General features: G+C 36.0%; 2 protein-coding genes and 1 non-coding gene across 5 annotated transcripts in view; 1 reads left to right on the top strand and 2 right to left on the bottom strand.

The window, feature by feature from the left end:
• The window catches only part of LOC110439496 (uncharacterized), a 484,284-nt gene that overhangs the window by 247,724 nt on the left and 212,190 nt on the right, over positions 1 to 24,370 (top strand). The window lies entirely within an intron of this gene.
• The window catches only part of LOC137489764 (uncharacterized), a 144,034-nt gene continuing 121,112 nt past the window's right edge, over positions 1,449 to 24,370 (bottom strand). The window contains exons 1-4 of one of the 3 annotated variants that reach the window (XM_087250180.1): positions 20,728 to 20,777; positions 20,129 to 20,278; positions 10,389 to 10,538; positions 1,449 to 4,057 (exon numbers count right to left, since the gene is read on the bottom strand). In XM_087250180.1, the coding sequence (XP_087106306.1) occupies positions 2,880 to 4,057; positions 10,389 to 10,473 (1,263 nt within the window). In that variant the 5' untranslated portion in view covers positions 10,474 to 10,538; positions 20,129 to 20,278; positions 20,728 to 20,777 and the 3' untranslated portion in view covers positions 1,449 to 2,879. Of the gene's footprint in view, positions 4,527 to 5,470; positions 8,570 to 10,388; positions 10,539 to 20,128; positions 20,279 to 20,727; positions 20,778 to 24,370 lie in introns of those variants that run through there. The other 2 variants (XM_087250184.2, XM_087250183.2) reach the window with 2 other exon arrangements.
• On the bottom strand, positions 15,215 to 15,286 carry trnaq-cug (transfer RNA glutamine (anticodon CUG)). The gene has a single exon. It is a non-coding gene; the product is annotated as a tRNA-Gln (tRNA).

Below are 24,370 nucleotides of genomic sequence, written 5' to 3'. Positions count from 1 at the left end.
GATTTGCTTAGAGGAACTTGTAATTCTATTTGATTTGATTATGCTTGCAATCTGTCATTGACAACATTATTAGACTATTTTATTCACTAGTAAAATCAGACATTTGTCATTATTAGATTATATTCAACAATATGTGGGCTAGAGTAGTTATACTGACACTGTAAAGATTTATTTTCATGCACAACTCTGTTCGCTATGAAAGAAAAAAACAAATCAAATGCTTGTCGTAATCATAACTCTAAAACGAGATATGATCATTTAAATGAAGTGCACGATTTCGGTTTTATTTTGACTGCAAAGTGCTTGTTCATACTTCGCGCGCGGCTCCCAAACAATCACTCTGTGCCACAAACTGAATATTATTTACAACTGTATTACCTGTTACTTACAACATTTGCAAATTCTGTTCACTAAAGTAGACGTGCGCACGTCTATAATTAAGTTGAGCGCGCTCTCAAGGTCAGCAACTCACATCACGTGTGATTTCCCGGCTGCGAAAACATCATTATATGAAGACAAGAATGACATTTTCAGGTGAATTATACCTTATAAATACAGTATGTGACTCTTTTAACATCATTTGGAAGTGTCTATGTCACTGAGCAATGTATGTGAAACAATGAAAAGACTTGTGCGGCCGCCTTTTTTTCTCTCCTTAACTTGAAAATATGAGTGACAGAATCGTAGAAATGCTGGATTAAGATCGTCAAGGGGGTCGAATCGAGATCGCAATCTTTTTAAGATTAATTTTGCTGCTCTAATCCCTAATCATAACTCCTGTACAGCAGTCCCACAAATTTCTGACACTCGATGACACTGGAATACCCTGTCAGAAAAGTCTAGTGGCTGTCAATGAGCTTTTTACAGTGTCTGCTATAATGTTAATGGTGTTGTTGTGTGTTTACATTGATGAGTTTGGCCACTGTGTTAAATGCACAGTACTGTTACGATCTTATTGCCACATTAGATCATTATGATAACATATACCTTCAGTGATTTCCTGAAGATAAATACCAAAAAAATAACAACTGAAATAAGTACAGCAGTCGCGATAGTCTGATCTCATATGAAGCAAGAAATCGCGAAGACATATGATGACGTGTGCAGGTACTGTAGTGCTGTCCCAATTCTTAGGGGTAAAATTTGAAGCCCTTCAACTTAACCCTCAGTTGTAAGCACCAAGGGGAAGAGGTAGGGGTACAAAAATAGAATTGAGATTAGGCCTTAATATTTAATCCACATAAATTTATTAAAAGTGTTAAGTTAACTTAATTTGTGTTGTGACAACATGAAAGAATTGTGTGGAACCCTGCACAAATATGGTTGTTGGTTCATAATAAGTTGAAGCACATTGTCAGATTTTGCTGTATTTGGCTTAAGCGTTCTTGGGTGGCTCGCAAATGTATAGATAAGTTTAATACATAAAATAAGTAAGCTGACCAAAGTTCTTACGGGCAGAAGACTTTATTGAAGACAATTAATTGTGCAGTTCATCAGCAGTGATGTTAACTTGTCTGTCTTCAAGTAACTTAAACCAAAATACAGTCTGTGAGACACTAATTTATAACAAAGGATGAAACCCCCCTGGATATTACCCAACTGCTTTGGTTGGGTCACATCTCCTGAGTTCCTCTAGGTCATTTGGTTCACATCTTATCAGAAGTAGATACTTGTTGCATATGAAACAAGCCAATACAATCTATCAACATATAGAGTTATTTTGCCTTCTTGCAGCCCGATAGCAACTCTCACAACCTGGTACTGGGCTGTGACCCCTGATCTACACTACAAAACAGCTGGCAAAATCTTCACCCCTCTTTAGTTGAGTTTAAATTTTCAGGTGTACAAAGGGTTTCATTATCAGTAACTTGATATGCATTCAAGAGTTCACACTTGTTTGGCATGCTATCCTGAGAGAGACCTAAGCTCATAAGATCCTCGAGCCCTGGGCTCCCTCCCGTTAGCAGGACGAGAGGGGAGTGTGAGCTCAGGTAGATCTCGATGAACTCCCCAGACTTCTTTCTATTCTAATGACAGATATAGGGTCGGCTAAAGGGAGATATAAGGTTTACTAAGAGCTCGACTATGGTGCCAATTTAATGTTCAGTTTACTTAGGTTGTGTGTTTTTGGACTGTGGGAGAAAACCAGGGGAAATCCACGCGAGCACAGGGAGAATGAGCAAACTCTGCACAAAAAGTCAACTGGTTAGCAGGGACTTTAACCTGAGACATTCTTACTGTGAGGCAACAGTGCTAACCACTGGCTAATCATTGGCTGCCGTGTTGCCCAATCTAGAAAGGAGGGGGAGTAAGGGTGGGAGAGGGATTCTGCAAGACAAGGATAACTGAGTTAAGCTACGGTCACACTGGGCTTTTCCTCCCTTAGACTTCCATTCATACGCACGCGAATGCGTCAGACTAGAAACAGGGTCATGCGTCAAGTTTCGCAGGTTGCTGAGGTGCAAAGTTCAAGCTTTGTGAACTCTGACCTGCGAAATCGCATCACTTGACTGCGTGAGACCAATCGAGGATCAAAACATGACCTTTCTGGACAGAAATTTAAACCATGGAGCAATTGTTCACTTTTTTAATTACTAAAAATCTTGTTTGATCCCGCCCCTTTTAACAGCACCGTACGACAGAATTTCACAATCTCAACGTCTAGTGTGACCGCAGCTTTGTGTTCTGGTTATCTATAGTGAGTCAGGAATCATCTGATTGGTGAATCATGTTTTAGCTAATGCAGGACCAGCTGTGGATAATCATAAGCATGTGATCCTCTCGAAAGTAGTTTATAAATAAACTTCACTTGAATGAACAGACAAACTACGTAAAAAAGCTGCCGTTTTGAATATACCCGTGTTTGTGTGGACAAGGCCTCAATGTTGAGGACTCTGCTCTCCATTGTGAATCTTCATGTGAGTGTTGAGGCTTCTTTTACTTTTAAAGCCCTTTCCACACTCACTGCATCTAAAACGATCCTCTCTTGAGTGAATCTTCATGTGTTTCTTAATGTAGTCTTTGCGTGTGAGACTCTTTCCACACTGATCACATGTGAACACTATGGTTCCAGTGTGACCATTCATGTGGTTCTTGAGGCTAGTTTTGGTTGTGAAGCTCTTTCCACACTGAGCACATGTAAACGGCTTCTCTCCGGTGTGAGTTCTAATGTGGTGTTTGAGTGAGCTTATATGTGGAAAACTTTTACCACACTCTGTGCATGTGTAAGGTTTCTCTCCAGTGTGAATCCTCATGTGGATGTAAAGGTCTTGTTTTTGACCAAAACTCTTTCCACACTGTTCGCAGGTGTGAGGTTTCTCCCTAGTGTGAACTCTCATGTGAGCAATCAGGGTCAGCTTTAGACTGAAACTCTTTCTACAAAGTATACAGCTAAAAGGCCTCTCTCCAGTGTGAGTTCTCATGTGTGCTGCAAGGCTTCTTGCATTATAGTAGCTTTTTCCACACTGTTGGCATGTGCACGGCCTCTTTCCAGTGTGAATTCTCATGTGAGTATTAAAGCTTTGTTTTTGACCAAAACTCTTTCCACACTGTTCGCAGGTGTAAGGTTTCTCCCCTGTGTGAACTCTCATGTGAACATCAAGGTTTGGCTTATGACAGAAACTCTTTCCACACTGTTTACAGCTGAAAGGCTTCTCCCCAGTGTGAATTCTCATGTGTGCTGCAAAGTTTCCAACATGATAAAAGCTTTTTCCACACTCTTGGCATGTGAACTTCCTCTCTCCAGTGTGAATTCTCATGTGGGCTTTAAAGCCTTGTATTTGACCAAAACTCTTTCCACACTGTTCGCAGGTGAAAGGTTGCTCCCTAGTGTGAACTCTCATGTGAACATCAAGGTTTGACTTCTGACTGAAACTCTTTCTACACTGTTTACAGCTGAAATTACACCCAGATTTGGATTTCCAAGGTCTTCCGTGTGATGAAGTCTTTTTAGTCAGTGTGGGTTTTTCATCAGTCATTATTTCTTGGGGTTTCATAAACTGCTGTTTCTCATCTGTTTCATTCTGTCCATGAGTCTCTTCTTTCAGCACCATCAGATCTAAAAAAAAAAAAAAAAGTTAACTTTAGTATAAAGGCTCAAAGCGATAAGCAAGAAATGGATGTTTCACCCACAAATGAAAATGACCTTACCATTTACTCTCCATCATGGTAGTTTTAAACATTTCCTTTATTGTGGAACACAGTAAGCCAGTAGGGTTTTTTTTTCTTTTTTAATATCTTCTTTTGGGTTCAACAGGATTAAGAAACACATAAAGGTTTAAAACCACACGAGGAAGAGTAAATGGTGAGGCTATTTTCATTTCTGCATCAACTATTCCTTTAAAAGGTTCCAACAGTTACCCATTTTTACAAGATGTAAAATAAGTCTTTGGTGTTCCCAGAATGTGTCTGAGGTTTCAGCTCAAAATCAGATCATACACCTTGTAGAATATTTAATTTAGGGGTCAGAGTAAAACCAAGCTCTTTTTGTGCCTGTGGCTTTAAATGGAAATACATGTTTAGAGTTACTGAAGTTTGTCCTGCGCGCTTGCGTTTTTTTTTTAGTTACATCTTTGGTTTGGTGCGTTAATCTTATCGTTGCTATTATTCAAAAGAAGGTAATGATTCGCACTCAATTGCTTCGTACTGTTTTTATTTTTACTTTTTCTTACATTGTATGAGTGATAACGGTCAAACAGACGTTTCGGCACAAAGCCTTCCACAGTGTGTGACATGATTCTCTAACTCCACCCTTTTATCCCATAGTCAATCACAATGTGTAATTAGTTAGACTGTCACTCTCATTTCATTATCCATTAATCAAACAATAACTTATAATCTTCACAGCAATAACAAAACAAACAATCTTCCCATTTCCGACCTCACTCTACAGAGATAAAGTGTATCAACTATTATTATTAATCAGGTGTACATCAATACAATAAAATTCTAACAGTTGACATTAAAAGTTTTCTACATTTGACAATTACCCGAAGATTAAAAATCACAAGTCTTACCTTTACCTCCACCCATTTAACTAATTATACAGGAAACATTTACCCTCATATTCAAAAACAATTTGCGAAACATACGAAAAAACCTACATTCAAAAACCATTACTACATAAGAAAACAGCATATCAATTATCATCATATTTTTAAACAATTTACATGGATAATGAAATGAGAGTGACGGTCTAAGTAATTACACATTGTGATTGACTATGGGATTAAAGGGTGGAGTTAGAGAATTATGCCACACACTGAGGAAGGCTTTGTGCCGAAATATCTGTTTGTCCGTTATCACCTGTAAAATGTAAGAAAAAGTAAAAATAAAAACAGTATGAAGCAATTAAGTGCGAATCATTACCTTCTTTTGAATAATAGCAACGATAAGATTAACGCACCAAACCAAAGAAGTAACTAAAAAAAAAACGCAAGCGCGCAGGACAAACTTCAGTAACTCTACACACGTTATTCATCAAACACCTGCTGCCAGCGTTCAACAAGATGTTTTTCGAAGAGATCAGCAAAATGACAGAAGAAAAAGCTGCTACATTCACATTCAGTACAGATGATGCGGAAAAGATTTTACTCCCTGGCCAAGTACTTAAGTCCACGATTTAAACTAAAGAAACGCTAGAACAAATGGAACAAAGACTGTTGGCATTCCGACAAAAAGAAGTCAGAATGGAGCTACACGCCCAAACATTAAGTGAGTACTACAGAAATTGTCGAATACCACGAGGACTGTGAATCCAGAAAGAACCAACGATAGGACGAGATAATGTTGAATTCTGCAAAAAATGGTGTAAAAATTCTCAACCATTGTTCGATGAATCTAGTGCTCCTGATTATTGACTTTACAAAGAAAGAAACGAAGTTACTATCTGAAAAGTTTGAAAATCATAAGATTAAAATGAATCAAACTTTTGACAAGAAACAACTAAATGAATTTCAAAAACAAATGGAGGAGAAACTTGAGAATTTCAAAAAGGAATTACTCAACTTCAAGATTCACAAATTTAAGAAAGACACTATGGACTATAAAGATCAAAAAGTGTACACTTGGATGTCGGAAAGATCAAAGCCCTATCCACAACGACAGAGAATGAACCACACAAGTGCTTCTGAATCAGATGACTCCTATGCTTCATCATCTCATACAAGATTTCGACAAAAAAAAGTTTTTTTTGGACCAGCCCCGTCGTTCCAAGCGCAATATTGGTCAAGGAAAGCAACAAGAAGAGGAAGTCGGACAAAAGGAAATAGAGAAGAACCTAGGGAGGTAACTTCACCTGAACATAATGTTTTTAATTAACTGGACAATCTTGTATTCAATCTATCAGATAAGGAATTATCCACTGAACAAACTGAAGTGTTGAGCAAAGGTTTATCATTTGTGCCATATAATACATCAGACCCTTTTATGATCAACGTTGAATTATTTAAATTCTTTAGAAATGTAAAATTGAGGAGTTTTTTTTATTCAAATATAAATGGAACCCCATATACACAACAATTTAAACCTAATAGAACGTTCACTCCAGTAGTTCATAATCATTCAGTAAACACCTTTTGTAGACTTGTTGAAAATGATGTAGAAAAAATGTGCAAGAATCAGAAAAAGCATCATATAAAAAACAAAAGTTAACTAGAAAACAAAAAGACGCTCTTTCCACATTAACCAATGATCCAACGTTGACTATTAAACGAGCAGATAAAGGTGGTGGAATTGTGATTATGAATACTAAAGTATACGCTGAGAAAGTAAAACTAATGCTCCAGGATAAGACTTTTAATAAGAGACTTGTTTTAAATCTGGCTAGCTCTTACAAAAAACAAATTGATGAGACTTTACAAATAGATTTAGATATGAAATGGATAAGTGAACAAGAATTTAAATATTTAAAAAGCATATTGTAGGTTAAAAAACTGTTTCAAAAAAGGTAAACTCGTTTGTGAAAGTACTCTATAAAACCATAAAAAAACATATTAAAATGTTTTATGAAGTGCAAGGGCACAAATTTAAAGAAAATGTGTCTGTTTTCTCACTTCCGCTTTTTTTTCTAACCACCCCGGTGATGTCAGAAGCGGGACTTATCTGACAGACGCGCGCTGTTTACAGTGGGGCAGAGGAGCTAATAGCAGAAATGGTTGTTAGTTTAAGCGTAATTTATCATCATCGTGGTATATTATTCCGTTTATAGAAACTGCACAAACTCCAGCCTGTCAACAGATCAAGTCCACAAGTTTCCTGTAGCTATTTTGGTTCATGAAATGGGATGAATTCAATAAGACTTATAGCTGCAGCTCGATGAAAATGAGAGCTGTACACGGTACAGTCTACTGTATAAGTTTTGTGATGGTTTGCAGTTCACTATCCAGGGGTCTGCAAATGTGGCTGGGTTTTCTGTATTAAGTTATATTATAAATCATAAGGTGAATTTTAAAATGTATAACTGAGGACGCGGGTGGTGAGGTGTCGCGGACGCCGCCCTATGCACGGATATAACTGAGAAGGTGTCGCGGACATAACGGAGGATGCGGGTGGTGAGGGTAGTGTCGCGGACGCCAGCCTCTCTATTCTGCCGCCCTATGCGCAGACATAACTGAGGACGCGGGTGGTGAGGGTAGTGTCACGGACGCCGCCATGGAAGCGCCAGCCCTGGAGGTCTTCACAGGCTCGACGAGAATGCAGAACTTTGCACTACATTTGCTCTCCTTTCTAGATCCTTCCAGCGAGTTTACAAGGATGAGGCTGTCGGCATCTTTTTACACAGCATTCACAATTTAACACACATTAAAGACATGATGGTGTGGCACCCACATATATGTTGGCCAACTTACTGAAAAATTATTTTAGGTTTACTTTTAAATGGGTCAGATGATTTATTTTTCTTTTAGTATACACACACTCACACAGATACTTATACATATATAAAGAGTAAAAATGCCAGTATTAACACTTTCTATAATTTTGTGCTATATGAATAAAACTTGAACTTGAGTTGAATTAGAATCTTGAACTTGAACTTAACTTGAATTAGGGTTGTAGTTTATTTGACCATAAATGCAGATCAGATCTGTTGATCAAATCTTTGTAAATAATTTATACAGTAACAACTGTACTTGTATTTTTTTATGGATTGTTGCCTAAATGGGATCTGATACAGATAATTTTACAGTATACCCAATGAAAAAAATGAGAAAAAGACACATATTTTAAAAACTTATTTTAATTGTTTTAATATTTGATGTTGTTTTTATTTTAATACAGAAGCTCTGAAAACCTTTTGTAAAATAAAAAAGATTTTCCAGTACCTTGTTTACATGTTTCGGCATTATTCCAGATGTTCTGTGTTATTTGTGTTTTGTATTCACTTATCTACTATTAAAAATAGGGTCAATGTGGCATAACTCTGTTAAATGCTCATTAGTTTCTGTTACTGGTAAGTATCAATATTTATAGATGATCAATTCTAGCTTTGCTATTGCTAGAAAAGATTTCATTATCATGCATATCTCTCTGTAAGCCAGGGGTGTCCAAACTTTTTGGGCCGAGGGCCAGATGCAAAAAAAAAAACGTTGTCGCGGGCCAAATTTTACATACATCACACAGACACGCATATATAGATGTGTATATATATATACATCTATATATATATATATATATATATATATATATATATATATATATATACAGTTGAAGTCAAAATTGTTAGCCCCCCTAAATTATTAGCCCCTCTGTTTATTTTTTCCCCAATTTCTGTTTAACGGAGAGAACAAATGTTTTCCACACATTTCTAAACATAATAGTTTTAGTAACTCATTTCAAGATACTGATTTATTTTATCTTTGCCATGATGACAGTAAATAATATTTGACTAGATATTTTTCAAGACACTTCTATACAGCTTAAAAGTGACTTTTAAAGACTTAACTGGGTTAGTTAAGTTAACTAGTCAAATTAAAGTAATTAGGCAAGTTAATTAGGCGACAATGGTTTGTTCTGAAGACTTAAGGGGCTAATAATTTTGACATTAAAATGGTTCATAAAAAATTAAAAACTGCTTTTATTCTAGCTGAAATAAAACAAATAAGTCTTTCTTCAGAAGAAAAAATATTATCAGACATACTGTAAAATTTCCTATCTATCTATCTATCTATAGATAGACAGATAGATAGATAGATAGATAGATAGATAGATAGATAGATAGTTAGATCATAACAAGAACTGCTGCTTAATTGAATGCGTGTAATAGCGACACCCGGTGGTTATTTATTGAATTACGTTCATTTTTTGTATAGCGGGCCAGATTATATTGATATTTATAAAAAGCCTCGCGGGCCGCCACAAAACTGATTGCGGGCCGCAGATGGCCCGCAGGCCGTAGTTTGGACACCCCTGCTGTAAGCCAACACTGGCCTCACCATAAACCTGCTCGGTTCTTCTCACAATAGAGTTAAATTACACTTCCCTGCTGTTCTGTCTGCTGGTCTGTCCACAGGCTTATAATTGTATAGCTGTGGTCTGTCGTTTGTGTGAGCCTCTCAGAATATCTTATCTCGGCATCCAAACGCGCACCACGATCCGTTGTCTTCATAGTGTTATTTGCACGAACTCCCTCATCCGACTTTACTTCCGGTCTGGCGATTTTTCAGATGCGGAAGTAAATTTCCGTGACTAAAAACGACTCCAAACGGCTTAATAATAAACTTTAACGTATATTTTAAAGAAAATCTAGTTCCTACTTTACTCTTACACACATTGTCTCACTGGGGTGTCTAACCTACAATATGCTCTTTAAGGCCTAACAATTTGATTTTGGATTTTAATACATTTTAAGACCCAGTTATTAGCCCTGTAATTAGTTATAATAATGATGTAATTCTAGATACTGTCTGTGAGAACTAACAACTACTAGAAACAAGTTTAAACCCATTAAGAAGTTGGAATTGTGATTATTGTGACGTATGCAAATGGAAAGTACTAAGCTAACACTATCACTGTAATAGCAGATATCTTCTATGAGAATACTGTAGGTAAAATATTGTCAGCTCAGTTAAACTTTTTTAATTTATTGTTTTTATTTATCTTATATAGCGCCAGTGCTCAAGGACGCTTTACAAACAGTAAGAGAACAAGAAAAGCAATAACCTTAAGAAGGTAGATAAAATAAGAGACTAATAATACATAAAAGAATGTCAAAAGAGATAAGAACAAGAAAGAAACTCATTTCTGTCTTTCAATGAGTGCTTATGTGCATTTAGGAGAACTAGGCAGCACACTCAGGGCTGCAAGATGGATTTAATTTAGTATTCTTATTATTAAAATATATCTGAATGAGGATCAAATGACTGAGTTGGTCTTTGACAATGAAAAAAAACCTGTTTTTTCCTGTGGATCTTCCTGTTTGACTGTGAATGTTTCTTCAATCTTCACATCTTCACTCTCCTCTTTAAAAAACGCCATCTTTATAACTGTGTGGAGATCAGTCACTTCAGCAGGAGTTTTTCTCTGCGTTTGGACACTTTATCCTGTTTAAAATGAACAAAACAATAAAATGTTCTTTTTAAAATTAAGAAAACAGTGAACAGAAACAAAATAACTTCTCTTCAACACTTGCTTCAACAGTTTCTTTATATGAGAGTAATTAACTATAAGAAATCAGGTAAAAGATTTCATTAATACTTATTACACACTTTTCTCGAGCAAGAAACAATAGCCACAAATGAGCTGATTAAAACTAGTACTCAATTTCATAGAGATAGGTTGGTTTTATATTCACACATTCTGACTTTTCCCTTTATAATATAATTTCATAAAAGTAATTTTTGCAAACTCTAAATAGCGAAATCATATTAGCAGCCAATGACTATCAAAGTGCAACATTGTTCACAGTCAAATAAACAGTGCTAATGTTGTTGAGAAGTCACACTTGCATGCTAATAAATCTAATCGAATATTCAAAGTAACATGGTAAACAATATAGAGACTTCTTAATGAACGAATGTGCGAATATAAAACCAACTTTACCTCTATCTATTTCTTATTTATAGTGATGTATACTTAGAATGGAATGACATTATGGTATTTAATAAATTAAACCTTCATTAAAACACTTATTGCACACTTTACTGTTACTTCACTTAAACTTTCTTCAGGTATCTTCTTAATTGTTTTGTTTGTTTTATTTATATTATTGTCTGCTTATAGCACTTTTTTGCCCAAGACAAATTTCCTCTCGGGAACAAAAGGTTAATCTTATCTTTATTTAAACAACAGACCTCATTACTGTGAGTTAAATAGTACTACGTTAAATAAAGGGTTAAAATAATATTGTCAGAAGCAAGAGAAAAGGTCTGGAGAGGTTTTTCTTCAATGTCAAAAATCGTAACAATTTATTGGATACAAATGAATAATTCGATGACAGAGCTCTGGGTTTCATTACCCCAATGCAATACAAGAATTACATTCAAGAGGTTCGCAACAAACATACATTTCCTGACTTCAGCATATATACACAACTGATCTTAACAGGTGGAGTTTTGGTGTAACGTCACTTGTCAGTCATTGTTCAGTCCTCCATTGGCCACACCTTCGACATACTTCCTCTTTTTCTACGAATTCTCTGCCCAACAACAAAGTATACATCTTTCTATGTTTTGTGTTCAGTTTTAACACCTCTCTTCAGACAGGAAGTGTCTGCAGAGCTGAATTTAATTTTGGACCCGCATGTATCTACTTCTGCAAAAATGCTAATTAGTATGCACAGCACTCACCCACAACATTAGAAGTTCAGTTAATATATGACCCTTACATGACCAATACAAATAATTGTTTGATTAAAAGAAAAAGAGACAATAATAATAAAAAACTGATTGCTATTTTACAACACAACCTACCACAACTCTTAACCCAACCTCACAGTAACAAACCTCCATGTGGGTTTCATTGATTCAATGTCTTGTACATGGCACAGAATACAACCTATTGCAGTTTATTAAAATCACACCTACCCCAGCCCTAGGCCCAACCTCACAGTAACCCGCTATGTTTTATTAAATTTTACACCTACCCCAACCCTAAACACAACCTCAGAGTAACCAGTTTTATTTTTATTTATTTTTATGAATGTCTACTACAGCTACATCAATCGCAAACCCAGCCTACGTGTGGCATAACTGCCGACCCCTTAGAGGTCATCCAGCCAACTTGCAGTGTAATCTCCTCCACTTGTAGGTCTCTGAGCTGCAGCAACACCTAAGTGCTCTGACACAGAGACACAAAAGACTTTTAACCTCCTCTTGGAGAGGAGAGAGTCTCCGACCCTGGATCTCAGGTCTTCCATGGAGGGATTGTCAGGAATTCTGTAAGAACATCCCATTCACACAACCTCTTGCCATAAAAAAACAAAGCAGAATGTGTGGTGAAGGAACTCCGGGTTGACAGAGCCTTGTCCTTGCTTCAAGCAATGTGCTAACAAAGTGCTGAACAGAGTGGCACAAAGGATAGCGCTTATGACTATGGATCAGAAGTTTCTCGGTTATGGAAACCAAGAAACTGTGTATGAGAGAATGCTTAAGTGTATGAGTGGCACTTGTTCAAGCGGAGCAGGGAAGTGCCAGCGATCAGAAAGAACTGGAGTTTGTGCCAAGACTGGGTTTTAAAAGTGGCAATTTCCATATGGTCTAGCAGTCAGGATTCCTGATTTTCACCCAGGTGACCCGGGTTCAACTCCCGGTATGGGAAGGCTTAAGTACTTTTGCTCCTGTCCTTTTTGGCCAGCGGTCGGACTGCAGCTACCTTATAGGGTGTGGTTGTGGAACTGCTATGTAAGACTTCGATAGCTCAGTTGGTAGAGTGTAGGACTGTAGGACCAATTCTTAGGTCGCAGGTTCGATTCCAGCTCAAAGGATGTATTTTGTGCTCAGAGCCGCTTTCTTGCCTTTACGAAGATATCATCGGCACCACTGCTCGAAGTTCACCATGGAGGTGAAAAGGAAGTTCCCTGACCAGGAATCGAACTCGGGCCACGGCGGTGAGAGCGCCGAATCCTAATTACTAGACCACCAGGCTAGACCATCAAGCCTAGCTGTGGGCTTCCACCCAGGTGTGCTGCAGCTGCTCTGACAAAAATAACTCTTTAATAACATTTGCAACCTCCTCCTGGAGAAGAGAAAGTCTCAGAGCCTGGATCACAGTTCTTCTTGGGAGGGACTGTCACATGCTCTGTGTTAGAGCATCCTATCGACACCAAAACTTGCCATGACAAGAAAGCACAGCAAGCGTTGAAGGAACTGCATGTTGACCGAGCCGTGTCCTCTTTCCAAGCAGCATGCTAATGAGCACTGCTGACGCAGACTGGGCCAGTGGCGCATACTGCCACCTGTAATTCGTGGTTATTCTTGGTTACACCGGCCAATCACGGTCCGAGTTAGAACCAAGATTTTTTTTAATTCTTGGTTACGCTGGCCAATCTTGTCCCGAGCTGGAACCAAGATTCACCCTCTTCTTGGTTACGGCAGCCAATCATGTTCCGAGTTACAATGAACGCTATGGCCAATCAGAGCCCTTATAACATTCATGATTTGTACTGTATTAACAGATTTCGTTGTGGATTAATTCGGACAACAATTACAAAGTAAGTATTTTTATAACAAGTTGGTTTAAATGAATAACCATTACAGTAACATTAATTACAACAACACAATTATTATATGATTGTTATAGATGTTATATGACGTTGTTTGTTAAGATTAATGTTAGCCGACCAAGCACACTGTACAGTTTTACTACAAACATTTTAATGCAGTTATTTTACATTACTTCACTTTATATTGTCATTTACTACCATAGTTACAATAATGCCCGTGCATTATTCTCACACATTAATGAATCACTTCACTAATAATAAATATAAGGCTCAATTCATCAGTCATTAATTATAAACAAATAGTATAATGACGCTCACATATCACTACATCACTAATCATAAACTAATCTAATAATGCTTACGCATAATACATCACTAATTATAAAGCATAAAACAATATGGATCACGCATGATTGCATCACTAATAATAAACCAAAAATATAAGGGTCACAATTTAATCCATCATTAATAATAATAACATTATTATTAGTAATGGATTGATGTGTGACCCTTATATTGTTGGTTTATTATTAGTGATGCAATCATGCATGATCCATATTAATTAATTAATAACTGCATTAAAATGTTTGTAGTAAAACTGTACAGTTTGCTTGGTCGGCTAACATTAATCTTACCAAATAATGTTATAAAACATCTATAACAATCATATAATAATTATGTTGTAGTAATTAACGTTACTGTAATGGTTATTCATTTAAACCACCTTGTTAAAAAATACTTACTTTGCAATTGGTTTCCGAATTAATCCGCAACGAAATCTTTTATTACAGTACAAATCATGGATGGTATAAGGGCTCTGATTGGCCATAGCGTTCATTGTAACTCAGAACACGATTGGCTGCCTTAACCAAGAATAGGGTGAATCTTGGCTCCAGCTCACAAAGTGATTGGCCGGTGTGACCAAGAATAACCACGACTTACAGGTGGCAGTAAGAGCTAACCGGCCACTTACTGCCAAGCTTAATAAAAGTCTTCCAGTTGGTGCTGCCCAGGCTAAAGAAAAAAAAATTAAAAAAAAAATTATAAAATGGCCTTGCCAGAAAGTAGCAAAATGTCAATACAAGGCGGTGGCAATGTGCATTGATTTCTGAGTAACTCGTCATTCGGCATGCAGGGCTCCTCACACGTTTACTGGAACAGGACCAGGTAGGGCGTTCAGTCACCTGCCCCTTGTGCACAAAATAGAACAACAGCACTGTTTTACAACCCCAGAATCGAACCAGGGACCTTTAGATCTTCAGTCTAACGCTCCCCCAACTGAGCTATTTCGACTGCCTTTTCACAAATATCCTGCAGCATTCATGTCTGTGAGACTAAGCAGAATCCTGAAATGCCTCTGAGGCCTTAAAGGGTAAAAGGTTGGCCAGTACGGGGATCGAATCCGCGACCTTGGCGTTATTAGCACTACGCTCTAACCAGCTGAGCTAACCGGCCACTTTCTGCCACCTTTGCTAAAAAGCTCAGAGTAACTGTCATTTTCTTCAAGAGATAAGAATGCTAAACCAGCTTTTTTTGTGCGGTGCTGGTAAAAAAACAAGGTCCCACCGAGATTTGAACTCGGATCGCTGGATTCAGAGTCCAGAGTGCTAACCATTACACCATGGAACCTCAAGTCTTCTGCTTGGTGCTGCCCGGGCCAAAGAGAAAATAATGTAAAAAAGAAAAAAAAAAAAGAAAACGGCCTTGCCAGAAAGTAGCAGAATGTCAATACAAGGCAGTGCCAATGTGCATTGATTTCTGAGTAACTCGTCATTCGGCATGCAGGGCTCCTCACACGTTTACTGGAGCAGGACCAGGTAGGGCCTTCAAAAGAAAAGCGCACTATTCCAGGCATTTTGACGACTAAACGGCAGGCAGGGCAAAGAGGCCACCACAGAGCAAATGTGATCTTTTTTTTCTATTTTGACCACGTCGAAAATCGCCAATTATTGATTGCTTTGAGGGGAATTAGCTCATGGTTAAGCGCTCGCTTTGCATGGGAGAGGTAGCGGGAACAATGACTGCATTCTCCACCTCTGTTTTCATGCCTTTTTACATTGGCTTTTATTGCAAAGCTGGTGGCACCTTGAGGGTTTAAAGCGAAACTACTTACGTCAGCTTTGCCGGTTTCTGTGTAGTACATATCATTGCAACCCTTCAGAAGCCCTATCAAGTCACAGTTTTCTTTTATTCAGCAGCGTGTCCGCAGTGGGACATCAAAGCGCTAAATACATTGCATTATAGAGTGCTGTCGATCAGGCCATTGGAATCATCGCCAGAAGCAACGTGACCATCTGGGAGGAAGATAGTGTTTTGGTCAAGTGGAAGCAGGTGGACTTAAGGGTGAAGCAGCTAGGCTTTTTGGGTGACTTTCAGTCACCTGACCCTTGTGCACAAAATAGAACAACATCACTGTTTTGCCGAAACCCAGGATCGAACCAGGGACCTTTAGATCTTCAGTTTAACGCTCTCCCAACTGAGCAATTTCAGCTGCCTTTTCACAAGAATCCTGCAGCATTCATGTCTGTGAGACTAAGCTGAATCCTGAAATGCCTCTGAGGCCTTAAAGGGTAAAAATTTGGCCAGTACGGGGATCGAACCCGCGAACTTGGCGTTATTAGCACCACGCTTTTTTATTTTTATTTTTTTTATTAAGAATAATTCATACAATTACAATTTTACATTTTACACATATTTGCACAAGATATCTCATTTCAAAAGCAGTTCATTGGTGGTTGATGGTCTTATTTCCAGGGTCCTTTCAGTCCTTTAAAAGAGAAATGTCCAATTCACAGTCCTTTAAAATCTGACATACTTCAACCGTAAAAACATTGTAAAAAACATCAACTTTTTCTTCATGATAAAAATAATAAAACAAACATTGTACATACTTTAAGAATTTTCTTTTAAAAATGTTCCATACATTTAGTCGCACTTTTTCCTTCCTCATTACAACTCTTCTTTCCCATATTGCGCTTTTCATCAACATTATCAGCAAGTTAATTAGCTTTTTGTTTTTACATGCACATTCATTTTCCAATCCCAACATTAAAACCTTATTCCATTCCGTTTCTTCCTCCCCTTTTAATATTGAGGTCATTTCTTTACATCTTTCATTAAAATCATCCAACTGTTTGCAATGTAAAAATAAATGTAAAAGCCCCTCATCATCTTCGTTACACACTTTACATGTTGCATCTTGTTCCATCCCAATTTTATTTAAAATGGCATCAGTAAAAATCACTCTATGTCTAATAAAAAATTCTAAGTTTGCCAGTTTTGTTTGTATAAAAATACCTCTCATGTTTTCCCATATGTTGTTCTCATTTGTTATCTTGTATTTTTGCATCCAATATTCATTTGCTAAAGGTTTCTTAAAAACTGCATCCCTAAAAACACAATAAAAACTTTTCACAGTACATTCCTTAAAATCATTCAATTTCTCCCCTATTCTCACATACACTTCCATTCCATCAACGTCATATTCTTTATTTTCAATTTTTTTAATCCATTCTTGAGGGATTGCAGTTTTAATTATTTGGTACTTATTTTTTATTTCTTGTCTGCTATATTCTTCCTTTGCTTCTTCCATGGCATCAATAATGCATTGTACTGGTAAAAAACCTTCTTTAAACTCATATAAAATGTCCCTTACTTTAACTATTCCTGCCACCCACCATTTCTTTAAAAAAATCTCCCTCCCTTGATTTAAAATGCAGTTGTTTAAGAAAAGAGGCTGATTTAAAATGTTCTCTCTCCCTAAAGGTTTAAAATGCACATTGTTTAAAAATTTGCCCCAAGCTCTTAACAATTCTTTATAAAAATCCGGCACCCTCTCCGCCATCCAGTTTTTTGTTTTCATCCATAAAATACTGTCCCCCAAATTAAAATTACCACATTTATTTAAAAAATATCCCACAGTTCCTTTCCACGTTGCTTCAGTTTCTTTGTCAAAGTACTTTTTTATTATTTTGACCCTCAAACTATTTTTTCTTTGTTCTACATCCATCAACCCCAGTCCTCCCTTATCCACTTCCCCTATTAAAGTAGCATGTGCTATTTTTGCTGGTTTCATCAGCATATGAACCTCAATAATGGTGACAACTAACAAATTTATCAGTTTAACTCACAAACAGGCAACTGAAAGTCTAAACATAAACAACAGCAGAATAAAACACAAATAAAGAAAACTGTTAGACCATTATACAACATTTATTTATACCGCAATGCATGCTGGGATATTTGTACAGTGCCACTTCCAGCATGCATTGCAGCATGAAACATTTGAGATGTTACCATTGTTGAGATACAAGGTCAAATTCATGAGGTCTGAGTGTGTATTTGTCATAACTGAACTGTTTTTGTATGTTATTTCTTAACTGTTAAGTAATTACAGAGGTATCTTTTCTGTTTCCACTTCTCATTAATTAAATTAATACCTGCAACTAAGCATAAAATCTATTGCTTGAGGCCCTTTATCCAAACTTATACCAAAACATTTATCAGAACTAATTTCAGACAAATAGATTTCTCTATATATTGACTTCCCAACTTTATTGCTATAGTACAAACGTTTTGTAAACTCTGTATTACAGCAGTTGGAAAGTCTTCTGAAATGAGTTCAAGGGTGAAGAGCCCAACTAAATCAGCCCCTCACTCCATTACGGTGACACAAAAAACACCTTAATTTCTGTTGGATCTCAATGAGAATAGTATGGAAGTCAAATCAGTCAGTAATAAGTGTGTGTCTGCTGTTGTTTGTGGAGTTGTTTAATGATCCTCTGCTGAGACTGAAGCTGTTTTATTTGATTTGATTTTATTTAATGTTGTAACTCAAGTCACTGTTTGTATTTCTTGTTTATTTTCTTCAGTAATTGTGATTATTAACAGCAGGTGTTCATCAGTGTCTGAATTCACTCATTAGTGTTCATTAACTCTGTCAGGTGAACTATATTAGTGAACTAGTGTATGAAATAGTGAACAAGGGCACAAAGTGTGATTTCAAACACAGACTTCAAAACATCGAATCTGAACTCTGTTAGCTCACAGTTTTCTGCAGTTGGTTACTTTCTCGAAAACAAAATGTTACCCAGAAAGCACTGTTTTTAACAGAATATTACTGTTTTAGTGAAAAAACATTATTTTACCGTAGAATCTGACCGTTTTTTAACAGCAATTTTTTACAGTGTGAATTCAGACCTTGTTGAGCATTTGACACCAGAATTAGTAATATTTTAAAGTTGTGTTGTTTCTGAGTCGGCTAATAGTTACAAATATTTATTTTTCCAACAATATGCAATTCAGAAGTTTAAATTTTTATTGTACATGTATGTTCTAGTGCTTTGTGTGATTTATTTATTTTTAATGTGTTGATTTTATTGCTTAATGTAATTTTCACACATTTTCCTTAAATGCTTTAAGCATTATTAATGTTTTAAAGAATGGAATATTTTGTAATTGTGTCTGGTTTAATGTCAGTAGTACTTAGTACAATTGTTTTTTTTTTCTCAACAATATGCAGGTCAGACACTTAAATTAGTTTTGTACATGTATGTTAATGTGCTTTGTCATTTTCAATGTTTTTTTTCTTAAAATAAAATATTTTGAATGATTGAAATGTAATGTTTTTACACATTTTTAAGCTTGGGTTAAGCATCTCCAATGTTTTAAATAAAGAGTGTTTATTTTGTTAATATTTTGTAAGTGTGTCTTTTTTAGGTCTATAGTAATAAAATTATATTAATAAAATTATATAAAATATTTAGGACAAAATTAAAAGGTTTACAGTAGCTAACTGTTAACTTAGGTTTTTACAGTAGTTAACCATTTTCAGACACTACGGTAACATGCTGTAAACGGATTTACAGTTGTATACAGTAAATCTAAAATACAGTAACTTACTGGCAACAGTGTTGCCAGTAAGTTACTGTAAAAACCCTTTGAAATGTCTAACAGTGCAAATAATATATGTGAGAACTAGCAACAACTACTATAAAAAGTTTAAACTCATAAAGAAGTTGATGAAAAAAAGGGAATTGTGATCAGCGTGACATATGCAAATGGAAAGTACTAAGCCAACACTATCACTGTAACAGCAGATATCTTCTATGAGAATACTGTAGGTCAAATATTGTCAATTCAGTTAAACTTTTTTTTTAAATTTAATGTTTTTATTTATTTTATATAGCGCCAGTGCTCAAGGAAGCTTTACAAACAGTAAGAGAACAAGAAAAGCAATAACCTTAAGAAGGTAGATAAAATAAGAGACTAATAATACATAAAAGAATGACAAAAGAGATAAGAACAAGAAAGAAACTCATTTCTGTCTTTCAGTGAGTGCTTATGTGCATTTAGGAGAACTAGGCAGCACACTCAGGGCTGCAAGATGGATTATATTTAGTATTCTTATTATTAAAATATATCCGAATGAGGATCAAATGACTGAGTTGGTCTTTGAGAATGAAAACCAACCTGTTTGTTCCTGCAGATCTTCCTGTTTGACTGTGAATGTTTCTTCAATCTTCACATCTTCACTCTCCTCTTTAATAAAAACCATCTTTATAACAGTGTGGAGATCAGTCACTTCAGCAGGAGTTTTTCTCTGTGTTTGGACACTTCATCCTGTTTTAAAATGAACAAAACATTAAAAAATGTCTTGTACAAAATGAATAAAACAATGAACAGAAACAAAATAACTTCTCTTCAACACTTGCTTCAACAGTTTCTTTATATGAGTCATTAACAAGCAGAAATCAGGTAAAAGTCTGAGCAAGAAACAAAATACCACAAATGACCTGAACAAAATTAGTACTCTATTTCTTATATATAGTGATGTATACTTAGAATGAAATGACATTATGCTATTTAATAAATTAAACCTACATTAAAACACGTACAGACTTTTCTGTTGCTATTCAAACAATAGCCCTTATTACTATGAGTAAAATAGTACTACGTTGTATAAAGAGTAAAAATAATATTGTTAATAGCAGGTACATAATTTAGTATCAGGTAAAAACCTGAAACTTTAATCAATCGCTTTATATTCTTGTAAAAGCTTTAAAACAAACCTCTTTCCAGTAGAATCACAGAGCGGCGCAGCCTAATGACGTCACACGCCACACCAAAATAAAAGTCTTTTTGTTTAGCTTTTTATTGTCACTTACGTGCAGTCATGACTTGTTGTTACATTTCTACACAGATACACATATGTTCAGAATTTGGAGTTGATCAAAACCTTTACTCTAAACATTTGTAAAACAATAAAAAAAAAACGTTTTTAATCCACTAAGACTAATTAAAAATGTGGGCAATACATTATAGATTAATTTTATTTAACAAATATTATATTAATCATATTTTTCAATTGTGCCTAGACTGCACTAAAACCCTAGATATAGCCTATGAAGTTGTACAAAAAGGAAAGTTGATTTCATAATTACGAGGAAGAGATTTAGATATTAATAGTAATGTGCTTTAGACCTGCAAGTCATCATAAAGTAGATTAAAAAAGTTTTTCAAAATTGTTCTAGAAATCTTTAGATCAAAAGTTTTGATCAAATTTAAACACTGTTTATCTGTGCGTGTGTCTGTGTGAGAGAGAGAGAGAGAGAGAGCGAGAGAGAGAGAGTGGAAAGTGGAAAACGAGGGAGAAATGTACATGACTGCAACATTGAGTGGCAAAGCTAAACAAAAAAAAGACTTTTATTTTGCCGTGCTGTGTGACGTCATAAGCCTGCGCCGCTCCTGCGCTGGGATTCAGCTGGAGAAAGGTTTGTGTTTAAAACTTTTAGACAAACATAAACTAATTGATTAAAGTTTCATCCAATGCTAAATTATGAAGCTGCTATTGAAAATATTAACCCTTTATAAAACGTAGAACTATTTTACTCACAGTAATGAGGGCTATTGTTTGAATAAGTTAACAGAAATGTGTCTAATAAGTGTTTTAATGTAGGTTTAATTTATTAAATAGGATAATGTCATTTCATTCTTAGTGTACTTCACTATATAAGAAATGGAGTACTAGTTTTAAACAGCTCATTTGTGTCTATTGTTTCTTGCTCAGACTTTCCTTATTTCTTTTTGTTAATGACTCTCATATAAAGAAACAGCTGAAGCAAGTGTTGAAGAGAAGTCATTTTGTTTCTGTTCATTGTTTTATTTATTTTAAACAGGACATTTTTATTGTTTTGTTCATTTTAAACAGAATAAAGTGTCTAAACACAGAGAGAAACTCCTGCTGAAGCGACTGATCTCCACACTGTTATAAAGATGGCGTTAATTAAAGAGGAGAGTGAAGATGTGAAGATTGAAGAAACAATTACAGTCAAACAGGAAGATCTGCAGGATTATCATTGACATAAGTTTTTTAAATAAAAGTGTTTTTTATTTGAAATCTTTAATTCTTTAATTACAACATACTTAATTTTACTTTAAAACTAAATATTTTTGATTGAATAATAAAGAAACAAATCTAGCTCCATACATTTCCACTGTTGGGCTAGTGCGAGCCAGGGCTTTTATCGGGCCGGGCTGAGCCAATAGTCCGAGAGCTTGAGCAGTGAGGCTGAAATTATGTCGCGTTTTCACTGTCAGGCCAATGACTCGCAGTGCAGAATGCAAACCTATTAAATGCATTAAATGATGTATACGCATAGGCCTATGTATATTTATTCATTATATTAGTTTACTCGCTGGCCGACTGCTGGCATCGTGCATCGAGTGGTCTCGCCACTAACAGAGGGATGACCGAGCGCACCAGCCATAATATAAAACAAGAAGGTAGTTTTGCTTTCGCTCACCCAAAAATGCTCTGTTTGCACGATTTGATTAATATCATCATCTCCAAATACTTTATAAATAATATTTCAAAACTCCTCCATTGTTTATTGTTTTTAGAAAATATCTTTTTTTTCCAGATAGGCCTTTGTAAAATGAAAGTTAAAAATGGCTTGAAACCGTTTAATTTATTTGTATTATACATACCTAAATTGATATAGCTTTTATTTTATATTGGTTTATTTATTTAATGTTTTTATTATATACAATATTTCTTTAAATTATTTTAATATAGCTTAGGCTATTTTGTCTAGATGTAATATGATATTATTGTGTTGAGTTGATACGTAATTTGTACGTAACAGCAGCAACGTATGTACGTAACATATTTTATATTATCTCCAAAATAAATACCCAGCCGTTCACAGCATCTGCAGAGCAGTGAAGTGAGCACTCGTTCGTCGATCTCTCACACACACATACACGCATTTAAATATTTTTTATATGAAGGCGTATACAAAAACTTTAATGAGGAACGCGAGAAAAATTCTTTTTTGATTTCAAAGTGTAAAACAAAGGTTAGTTGTGTTAAATGATTCAATTTGATTGGTGAGTCTTATGTTAAGTATGATTTGTGTTTTCACCATGACATCAAAACTTGTTATTTTCAGTTTGCAGTGCTCTCTAGTCAGCAATTGGCCCCCAAATTTGGTAGTGTGTTAGCATGCACTAGAGCACCTGTGCCAGATTTCAGCACTGTGTTTAGTATGCAGTTTAGACAGTGGGCCACAGTTATAGTTTACCCCAAAAATTGTATTTGTTTTCTATTTACTTAGCCTCAAAAGGTTGAAAAAACAGTTTTTTCTTTTTAGCACAAAATAAGATATAAATTTTTAAAATGTTACAAACTGGTAGCCTGTCATGACTACCAGCGATTCAGTGGCTGCAGATATACACATAATTTTTAGATGTCGTTGGTCTTGTCACTTCTGATTTCTAACTTGTGGCTTTTATTTGTAGCTTAACAAGGAAATACCTGGTTATGCTTCAGAAGAATCTTCATCAAGATCAGATATCAGTGAGGATGATTACGTGCCAGATACTGAAGAGTCTGACAGTAACACTTCAGAAAAAGTAGAGAGTTTAGTAAAAAAGATAAGTAATAATAAGAAAAAGGTAAAGTCAACTTCAAATGTTCCAGCATGTAAAAAAAGACGTGCGTCTCCTTCACAATCCTCTGTATCTGACAAACAGGACACTTCACTTCAATCTTCTTCATCAGGAGAACATGAAGAATCACATTCACCCAATAATCTTAATGTGAATGTCATGATGCTCAAAAAAAAAAAAGATGGAGCCAGACTATATAACAAAAAGTTTTACTGCCTATTCTGCTTCAAACCATTCAGTAAAATCGCACGTCACCTAGAGTCTAAACATAAAGATAAGCCAGAGGTGGCAAGAGCGATTGCTTTTCCGAAAGGCTCTAAAGAGCGAAAAATACAGCTGAGTTTGTTAAGGAATAAGGGGAACCGATGTCATAACGCTCAGGTACTCAGTGAAGGAAGAGGAACGGTGATTCCTAAACAACAATCCACTGCACCAGTAAATGCAAGTGATTATTTGCACTGCATTAACTGTTCAGCGTATCTGAAGAGAAAATCGCTATGGCGGCATATGCAAAGATGCCAGCTGAGCCAGAAAATTAACAAAATGAAGCCAGGGAAAACTCGTGTTCAGTCACTTTGCTCATATGCTGAACCTGTTCCAGACAGTATAAGTGAAAGGTTTTGGAAAATGGTGCTTGATATGCATGACGATGAGATAACCCATGTTGTCCGCAAAGAGAAAATCATACTGAAATTAGGGCAACATCTCTTCAATAAGCATGGCCATGATGTTACGAAGCATGAATACATCAGGCAAAAAATG

This window comes from Danio rerio, chromosome 4 (assembly GCF_052040795.2).
Source record: "Danio rerio strain M-AB ecotype USA chromosome 4, GRCz13ab, whole genome shotgun sequence".
Lineage (NCBI taxonomy): Eukaryota > Metazoa > Chordata > Actinopteri > Cypriniformes > Danionidae > Danio > Danio rerio.
Note: the sequence above shows the minus strand (reverse complement) of the source record. Positions and strands in the feature narration are given on the sequence as shown.